The sequence below is a fragment of the Capsella rubella genome, unplaced genomic scaffold (genome assembly GCF_000375325.1).
Source record: "Capsella rubella cultivar Monte Gargano unplaced genomic scaffold, Caprub1_0 scaffold_6, whole genome shotgun sequence".
Classification (NCBI taxonomy): domain Eukaryota; kingdom Viridiplantae; phylum Streptophyta; class Magnoliopsida; order Brassicales; family Brassicaceae; genus Capsella; species Capsella rubella.
This window is the reverse complement of record NW_006238918.1, coordinates 9,528,780-9,539,367: the sequence shown is the minus strand read 5'-3', so window position 1 is coordinate 9,539,367 and position 10,588 is coordinate 9,528,780. Positions and strand designations below refer to the sequence as shown.

At 29.5% G+C, this 10,588-nt stretch overlaps 1 protein-coding gene and 1 long non-coding RNA gene across 3 annotated transcripts in view; both read left to right on the top strand.

Annotated features, from left to right (window-relative positions):
- LOC111829922 overlaps nt 1-892 on the top strand; it is a 3,960-nt gene extending 3,068 nt beyond the window's left edge. Inside the window, exons 3-4 of the mRNA XM_023780031.1 lie at nt 261-761; nt 813-892. Of these exons, the coding sequence (XP_023635799.1) occupies nt 261-761; nt 813-892 (581 nt within the window). The remainder of the gene's footprint in view (nt 1-260; nt 762-812) is intronic.
- A 1,520-nt stretch (nt 893-2,412) lies between these two features.
- Nucleotides 2,413-3,071, top strand: LOC111830188. Of its 2 annotated transcripts, XR_002833553.1 has the most exons (4): nt 2,413-2,450; nt 2,543-2,611; nt 2,707-2,769; nt 2,885-3,071. It is a non-coding gene; the product is annotated as an uncharacterized LOC111830188 (long non-coding RNA). The 2 variants fall into 2 exon arrangements; XR_002833552.1 differs by having other exon boundaries at nt 2,543-2,769.
- The last annotated feature ends 7,517 nt before the right edge of the window (nt 3,072-10,588 follow it).

Here is a 10,588-nt window from a genome sequence, read left to right as displayed (position 1 = left end):
AACTACTGTTCATCTTTTCTTTAACTGTCCGCATGCCTTGCAGATTTGGAGAGCCGCTCATCTCCCTATTCCCAGTCTTACAAATCCGCAAGATAATTTGGAAACTAAGTTGAGAGATTTGCTGCAGTTTCATAAGTATAAAGGAATTTATGATTTTCTTGCTCATTTGCCTTTTTGGATTCTCTGGAAAATTTGGTAGAGCCGGAATCGTTTGGTTTTTGAAAGGAAACATACTAATTGGCAACGTGATATCCGTGAAGCTAGACAAGAGGCAGAGGAATGGTTTTCTGTTGAAAGTTCTCTTATTCATACGCCTTCTGCTGGTTCTGGTGCTTATTTGACTAATCCTCCCAATCGTGGTTGGTGTAAACCAGTTTTGAACTGGGTAAAGTGTAATTACGATAGTGGTTTCATTGACAATCGTATTCAAGCTTCTATGGGTTGGTTGTTTAGAGATGATTCTGGTTCTTTCATTGAAGCTGCTCAAGCTACAGGTCTCCCGGTTCCCTCTATTATTGCAGCTGAGTGTCAAGGTTTGGTTTGTGCAATGAAGCATGCCTGGTTGCGCGGTTTTAATAAAGTAGTTTTTGAAGGAGATAATCAAGTTCTTGTTCGTCTCTTAACTGGTTCTGCTGTTCGCTATGATCTTCTCAATTGGATTCATGAGATCAAAGGTTTGGCTACTCTATTCGAAGCTGTGGAGTTTACTTGGACTCCAAGAAGTAACAATATCCCGGCAGATATTTTAGCTTCTACTCAACGTTTGAACCCATTGTCCTTTTCTTTTTTTCAACTTATTCCCAAATGTATAGATTCTGCTTTAAACAAAGGAAAGCCCGGCTCCAATCCAAGTTGTTCAAGAATGGTGGCCTTGAGTTTCTCGACCCTTTGACTTAGGATTAGTCAGTTCTAGTTCTTGATGGGGGAAGGGATATAACTCAGCGGTAGAGTGTCACCTTGATGTCTCCGTTTCTAATTAATAAAGAGTTGAAGTTTTGAAAAAAAAAACAATAATGATAACACACTACACATACCTGGGCGGAGTGACTTTCTTCATGGGCAGTTCAGCGTTCGAGACATACCTCGAAGAGATTCAATCAAGTAAGGGAGTATTTTCTTCTTTTTTTGGTCAAATCTAAACGATATCCCGCAATCCTCAGTCGTAAAACAAAAACCAAAAACTTCTATGTCATCAAAACTGTTGACAAAAAAATAAAATAACATGTTATATAAAATGATATTGCGCTAACATATTATATATCTAAATAATATATATGTGAACATAGTAAGATAGTCTATATATGAATAATATTATTATACACATGTAATTTATATATAGATTCACCAATAGTAATTAATAACGAGGTTCATATATGCATGACAATTTTATTTTGTACATTTAACACAATAAATATTTTTGTAATAAGTGAAAAATAATGTTAAAGAGATACATTGTTAATAATTCGTTAAAAAGATGAGCGGCTAAAAATTAAAAACAAAGCAGAAGGATAGTAGAGTAACTTCATCAGTTTTATTTTTGTAGTCATTTTGTTCATCTATGTTTCTAATCTTCTATGTATACATGATGACATTACCCTCTTTTTTTTTTAGTTTCTTTGAATCATCATATAATACATAAAAACTAGAGAATTTTTGAGAAATACCCCTTTTGGTGTACCCCTTTTTAAAAATACCCCCTTTATCTATCCATTTTCAAAAATACCCCTTTTTAAATATAAAAGATTATAAAGTTTTATATAGTTTATAAGGTACTTCTATATAATAACTACTACTGGGAGATTTGATACAAATATTTTAAAATGTTTTAAATAGTTTTAAATCGTTTTTATAAGTTTTATAAGGTTTTTCAAAGGTTTTTAAAAGGGTTTATACGGTTTTTATAAGGTTTTTATAAGGTTTTTATAATTTTTTTACGCTATTTATGAAAGGTATATAAAGTTTTATACACATATAAAGGTAATTTGTGTATATATTTATAAGCTTACACACATATTTGGATAAATTTCAACATTTTTAGTGGGTTTTTTGATAAAGTTTGAAAAGAGGGTATTTTTAAAAAGAGGTATATGAAAAGGGGTATTTTTGAAAATCCCCCTAAAAACTAATATATATCTATATTTTCTCTACATATGTTATGATTTTGTTAATTGTTTTTAAAAAAAATAGTTTCTTTGATCATCATATAATACATAATCATGTTTTATGTGATCATTGTTGAATAAGATTATTATTTTTAAAAACTTTAACAATAGTATGAAATTGAATGATTCGCAAAAATTTTGGTGATTGACAATTTAAAATTACTAGATTTTGTAAATTTTATATATATAATTTTTTGGAGTTATATATATATATAATAATATTATTATTTTTTGGAGTTAATTGCGTGCAAAAAAGTAGTGGGGAAGGTTCTCTCTGGTGCACCTAATGTGAGTGATTCTTTATATTATCTTCCTTATATTATTATACTCTGCTAGTCTCCAAGTATGTTAGCTAAAAATTATTTTCACAAAATTTTCAGGAGATCATACTTGTCCTTGATGGAAACACTGGTTTGAACATGCTTCCACAAGCTAGAGAATTCAACGAGGTAGCATATGGAACCACCTAAACCTAGTGTTTCTGGCTCCCCAAACTATAAATGCTTTGTAAAATCTTGAGATTTCTTGAGATTTTGGTGGTCAGGTTGTTGGTATAACCGGTTTGATATTGACGAAACTATATGGCTCTGCTAGAGGAGGCTGTGTGGTAAAAACTCCATAAAACTCTCTCTTTTCCTTTTTTTTAAATTTCTGGTCCCACCTAAAGCTCTTATTTTCCAGCAGTTCTGTCATTAAAACTGGTTCTGCATATCTTACTGCAGGTCAGTGTGGTTGAGGAATTGGGCATCCCTGTAAAGTTTATTGGTGTAGGAAAAGCTATATCTATATGCACATGTAAATATATTTATTTAGATTAAAAAAAAAACTCTATTTACTAAATAAAAATATTTTATTTTTGTTAAAGAGCTATTGAAAATAAATAACTCTTCCATCGGACATGTCCTAATTTTGTGTGTATATATGAGTAAGATTCTAGCGTTTTGTGATATGAATCCCCACACACCGGTGAAAATGTTGCTGATAGGATTATCGAGTGTTTGAAGAACTGGGATAAAGAAAATAAGTTTATGTATTATCTTGGATAACACTAAAATCAATGATAAAATGCAGAAAGTCCCTTGGGTCGATTTCAGATAATGAGTGGAAATGGTTTGCTATTTGATGAAAAACTTATGCATGTTAGATGTTGTGCACATATTCTGAACCATATTGTGAAAAAGGTTTAGAATTAGTGAAAGATGTTTTACACAACATTTGCAAAAGTGTAAGATATTGTGAAAGTATCTCAGCAAACTAGAGAATCGTTTGCTGCATGTGTAGAGAGAATAGGGATAAAGAGCGCGGCAGGTTTGTCTCTTGATGTTCCTACTAGATGGAATTCTACATATGAAATGCTTGCCAGAGCATTAAAATTTAGAGAAATATTTCTTAGCATGAAGGTATTATTTGATACCAATTATATATTTTCTTTCCTTACCATGGTGATTAGAACCGTGGAGAGAAGATTTGTGATATGTTGAAGCCGTTTAGTGTTATCACAACACATTTTGCACTCCCAATTGGCTAGACAGGTTTGTTGACTATGGAGGTAAAATATTTAAACTGAGAGATTTCTAAATAAATGATTAACTGATTTTTTTAGTAACTAAATTTCATTTTAAATTATAGATACTACAAAAGATACTGAAAATGACCATGGAGGTGTTTGAAAGACGACGACTACTTAGGGAGTCGAATGTTAAAGAACCGAGATTCCAGTGTGCCATGAAATATTTTTTTATCTTTTGTTATTGATTATCTTTTTTCAAGATTTTTACTATGAGGACTACTTATCACAAAGTCTTTGATTTAAATATGGATTGATTTTATATTTTTAAAGTTTACATGTGAAGGATATATATAAAAGATAATGAGAGATTTGTGGTTAAAAAAATATAGTTAGAGAATAACCTAAATTTTATTATTCTTTAAAAAAAATAAGTATAATATTATTATCATTGATTAATCAAATTTAGTAATGGGGTCTTATCTTGGAATACCGAAGAGTTTAGGAATCCTTCGTCAGTGATAGGCTACATAGTCATATTAACGGGTGGTCAGCCAGATTACTTTCTGGGGGGGGGGGAAGTGATGATTAAGTCTGTGGCAACGGCTTCACCGACTTATGCGATGTCTTGTTTTTGACTCCCAAAAACAATTACATTTAAACTCACTAGTGCAGTGACAAAATTTTGGTGGAGTACAAATGGTCAGACATGGGGTATGCACTGGTTGGCTTGGGAGAAGTTATGTTCTATCAAGAAAATGTGCGGTCTAGGGTTCAGGGATGTTAATGATTTTAACACGACTCTGCTAACAAAACAGTTGTGGAGACTCATTGACACTCTTGATTCACTGTTTGCAAAGGTTTTTAAGAGTAGGTACTATTGGAATGCAAACCCAGTGGAAACCAATTAACTCTTACTCATCGTCTATGGTTGGAGAAGTATTATTTCAGCTTAATCACTAATTCAATCACCACAATTTACACCAACAACCTAGCAAGCTTCTAATCTAGGTTCCAACAACAAATAACATATTTATAACATGACAACCAAGACTTTGTGATAAGTAGTCCTCAGAGTAAAAATCTCCACTCTCTGTTCTTTCTCTCCACTTTTCACAAAGCGACAAAACTCCTAAATGAACAGAGATCAACGGATTACAAGTTTAAGTCGAGTTTTAGGGCTTCTCCTAAACCAACTCACTTAAACCGATAATTAAACCACACCGCCCAAACCACCAAAATTAGTGGTGTCAACCGACACCCTCCATGGTGTCGACCGACACCCACTAAAATTGATACACAGGCGTTACAGCAATTAAAGCGGGCTATCATACGGCTAGAATGCCGAATCCACAGTTATCTTTTAATAGAGTGTATGGACCATATCTCATACCACTGTTGGCTGGTATCTGGAAAGTAAAATATCCACCAAAATTACAACACTTTATGTGGTAATTACAAACAAGATGTGTCTCGATCTCAGTAAATTTAAGCCGTCGGGGTATTAATTTTGATTCCACTTGTGGTAGATGTGGTACTCAAGCGGAGACAGTAAACCATGTCATTTTTGAATGCTGCCAGCGCATCAATCATGGGCTTTAGCGCACATACCAGTGGGACAACTTTCTTTTCCAACAGAGTCAGTGTATGCAAATATCGATTACTTTCTTGGCTCAATTTCTACCACTGGCCAGAATGACGCTTTCCCCAGGTTAATTTGGTATATTTGGAAGGCTAGAAATGCAAAGTTTTTAAAAATTTGGACAAAAATTTACAGGATATTTTTAGGTTGGCTGAGAGCGAGGCGAGTGCTTGGAAGCATGCATAAGTTGAGGACTCAAACCAAAATATGGTACCTTTGTTACCTAGTCCTCATGTACGGAGTGGCCTAGTCACTCTATCTTCTACTTTTATAGGTTACCGATGTTTCGTTGATGGCTCACGGAAGGCAACTGATACTTGTTTAGGCCTAGGTTTTGTCAGCACTCTCAAGACCCTTCAACAACCATGGGGCAGCAAACCTACGAAGAAGTCTTTCTTCCCTCCATTATGAAGTCGAGGCGCTTGTTTGGGCAATGGGGTGTATGTTTGGCCATAATTGAAGGATTGTTACGTTTTTTACTAATAGTTATGATTTGGTGAAGATGGTGTCATCTCTTTCTGAGTGGTCAGCTTTCTCTCTTTACCTGGATGACATAATCACCGATAGGAAAGAGTTCTCAACATTTTCTTTATCTCTTATTCCAAGAAATGCAAATGCTCAAGCGGATCTCTTGGCACACAAAGTTCGTACCATTCCGCATCTTGTCAAGTTTGTAAATAACTTTCCTCTTCAAATTGGCTTTCTTGAGCCAATTTTTAGTTTTTGTTGTAAAAAAAAAAAATTTAGTAGATTAATCAATTAAATAATTATTAGGTATATTGTAAACTAGAATTAATTGTATATTAAGTTAATTAATTTTAATTTATTTACTACTTATAAAAATAGAATAAATAAATTTCAATGCTTATGATATTTTTACACTTTATTTATTTAAATCATACAATAGAAGCATACATCCATATCTGTTGAATTTATTCATTGATTAATTGTTCAATTTTGATAGTAATTTTCTTTAGTACTTTTGAGTATTTTTGATAAACAATATATTTTTAATGATAAAAATAAAAATGATTTTGGGAGAATTTAGAAAATACCCCTTTTCAAATATGACTTTTTAAATTTACCCCATTTTCAAACTTTATTAAAAAACCCACTAAAATGTTTAAATTTATCCAAATATGTGTGTACGCTTATAAATATACACACAAATTACCTTTGTTTGTGTATAAAATTTTATTTATTTCAATTTCTTACAAATTGGTTTGATAATAATATAACAAAAATTTATTTTGTTAAAATAATTACATACTTTTGAAAATAAAATAAATATACATGAATATGTGAGAAAGAAACAAGCATCCATAGGAAAAGAATGAAAATGTTTTATGTAGCTATATTTTCTTATGGTGCGATGGTCGGAAATCCATCAATAAAATAATTTTCTTATAACCATAAAATATTATTGTACATATGTATTACATTTAAAAATAAATAAAAAACAATGAAGAAATGAAGAAATGAAGAAATACATAAAAACAAAAAATAAATAAAATAAATAAAATTGAAAACAAAATTTTAAACCAAATATTTAATCAAACTATTACAATGACATCTTAATTGAGTTTCCACCCCACTCAAGAACATTAAAATATAAAACAAAGACAATATTGAGGGTATCAGATATGGTGGTGGAGGAGGATGTGAGAATGGTAATTTATAGGATAAGAAGTGATGTAACTTACAATTTTAAAATAAATAAATTAGAGGAGTCATAATTATATTATAGTGTGTTTAATTGAAATTTAATAAAGAAAACCAATAGTCTTTGAAAATTTATATAATTTTCAGTTACATTTTAGTAGTAAAGTGCGGATTTGAAGTATGAATTAAAGTATATGATTAAATGTGTTCGATATTTGGTTTAATTAAAAATAAATATTATAATTAAAAAATAAATGCTAAATGGACCAATAAGGAGAGAATGAAACCTTGAAAATTCCCAAAGAATAATTTTATTTTTTAATTTGTTTTTATATTTCTATTAATTTAAGTTATATCTCTAGGTTTAATTATATTTTTTCATCCTTGTAGTATATATAATAGATAGAAAACTGAATATCAAATTTTTTTTAGATAGGAAATCAAGTATAAAATTCAAAGTTAACAAAAATTATAACTTTATTTATATTATTAAATGTTGAATCACAAACTAAATATAAGGATCATTATTCTTAAAAGAATGTCTTACAAATTGGTTTGATAATTATATAACAAAAAATTATATTGTTAAAAAATTACATACCTTTGAAATTAAAATAAATATACATGAATATGTGAGAAACAAACAAACATCCAAAGTAAAAGAAAGAAGACGATTTAAAAATAAATATTATATTTTCAAAAATTAAATATCAAATGAACCAATAAGGAGAGAGTGAAACATTACTTTTATATTCTCACCAAAAAAACATTACTTTTATATATATGATTTACAACTAAACAAATATTATATGGGTCTAGATGGGGTTAAATGGATAGGGCAACTGAAATGAAGTTAAGTGATATTTAAAATTAAATGGTTTAAATGAGTATGGATCTAAATTGAGTGGGTTTTAAATGAGATGGTCTTAAATGGGATGGGCTTACCCATTTTAACACTTCTAAAATAAATATGAGTATTACTCAAAAATCTTAGTAAATTAAAGTTGTTAAAGTACATGAGTATTTTTTGTTTATCTCAATTTTATCGGGGGATTTATAAAAATAACCTTTTTGGGTTACCCTTTTGTAGAAATACCCTCATTTAGTGCTAATTTTTAAAAATACCCTCTTCTAGATACAAAATGACTAAATTAATTTCCTTTAGTAGAACTCATGATAAAGAAAGGAATATTTTATCAAACAAAAGAAATATTTTTTCCAAAAAACAAAATCTCGCCATATTTTTCCTCCAAAAATTTCCGCCATAAAAATTCCCACAAAAAAAATCACCCGTCAAAACGTTTCCGCAATTCCTCAAAAAACATTTTAAAAACCTTATAAATATTTTTAAAATCCTTAGAAACTTTTCTAAAATCCTTTGTAAATATTTTAAAAGTCATCCAAAACCTTTAAAAACTCTAGTAAACCTTTTAAAACATCTGTAAATCCTTATATAACTTTTGTAAACACTTGAAAATTTCTTTAAAAACAACCATAATCGTGGTAAATCCTTTAAAAATTTTTATAAACACTTGTTAATCCCTTTAAAACTCTTATAACATTCTTTTAAAAATCCTTGTAAATCTTTAAAACTCATTTAAAAACCATTTAAAACCCTTTTAACCCCTTTTAAATCCCTTATCTACATTAACATTTTTGAAGTACCTTTTGGAAAGTAACCTTTTATTATGTATTATTTCCAATCATAAGCCCTTACCATTTGAATGTATAACAAAAATTTAAGGTAAATTTTGTAATTAAATTATATTTAAATTGCAAAACTGGAAATCAATATTTATTACATTCAATAGAATTTCCTAAAAGATCTCCCTAATAAATCAATTATTCTCCAATATATTTATATGATTTTCTTTGCTTTAAAATTTATTTTATTACATAAAACATATGTATGATGAAACTATAATTATTCCGGATATGTTACAATTTGAATTATTGAAAACGGACGTATATTATCTATACATAACAAAATTATGTACTAAAGTATTATTGATAACTGTATGTAGAACGCGCCATGTGATGGAGAGTGTTATAATTTACATAATTACAATTCTAGATGTTATTATGGGTTGTCTACTATATTCAAACCCACAAAATAATTTAACTTGAAACTATACTATTTAAACAAACAATGTTATGCCAACATTATTTCATTATTTTGAATATTAGACCTATTTAATTAAGTTGATCAAATTAAGCTTATATAAAAAATAATTTTTCATGCAATATTATACGGGTTAAGTGAGAAATAACAATCAAAATACAGTAGTACAATCTTATATACCAAACAAAATTAATAAAAAAATATACTTTAAAATATCGTCCGCGGGTTAAAACCTTTTAAAAATCTTTTGAAAACCATTGTAAACCTTTTAAACCCCCCTATAAACTTCTAAACCCCCTTATGAAACCTTTTAAAAACCCTTGTTAACTTCTGAAAATATTTAAAGACCCTTGTAGATATTTTTAATACTATTTAAAAACAATTGTAAAAGAAAAATTAAAACCATTCAAAACCATTGTAAATCTTTTAAAAACAATAGTTAATCTTTTTAAGAACCTTGTAATTTTTTTTAATTCCAAGAACATTGCCCCCAAGTAAAAAGAAATTTGGCCGGATAAAAAATATTCGGGAAAATTTTGGTGGAAAAAGTTTTGTGAAAAAATTTTTGGCGGAAAATTTTTGGCTGAAATAATTTAAATTTTCATTTTGTTGAATTAATTAATTTAAACTATGGGTAAAATAGTCAATATAAATTAAGAAAGCGAGAATGAAAATGACAAAAAAGAGGGTGTTTTTGCAAAAAAATATCATGGAAAAGACATTAGTAAAGATTCTTTCAATTTTATTGTTGAGTTTTTTTCGACTCCGGATTGTGTGATCTCGATTCTTGCTGAGGATTCTAGATTATGTGTGGATGTAATTTTTGCCTTTTGTCTCCCCTCTAGTCACCAAAAAAAGAAATAGCGCAAGTCACCAACTATATAATTTAGAAATGAAAACAAAATCTTATATGGACGATCTTGTCTAACATAGTTCTAGGGCTACATTCACAGAATAGATCTTAGCAGCCTTAATTAAACGAATTCATGTTGCGGCTGCAGGTAATGATAATGAAACCATCCAATTATTGTACACATACATGCATAAGACGGACGACACTTAAATTTAATTGTTTGTGTTAAACAAGTCTTATACTATTGATTTTATAATATTCCCAGGTTAATTATGTCGCCAAATCTATACTATTAAAGCTGAAGTACACAATGAATTTAAAGTATAATTTCAAAATGAAATTTTTATCAATTCTAAATGGGTTAACACGCGGATCTAACTAAATAATCGGATATGTTAATCGGGTTTAAAATTTTTAATCACATCCGTTTATCACAGAAATGAATAACACGCGGATCTAACTAATCATTCGGATCTATTACTCGGGTTTAATATGTTTAATCACATCCGTTAATTATTATGCTTTAATCTCATTCGTTCATTGTTTATACGACAATTAGCATAAGATACAATTAACATGAAATCATATCCGTTAATTCACAAGTTTTAATCTCATTTGTTCATTGTTTATACGAATCAGA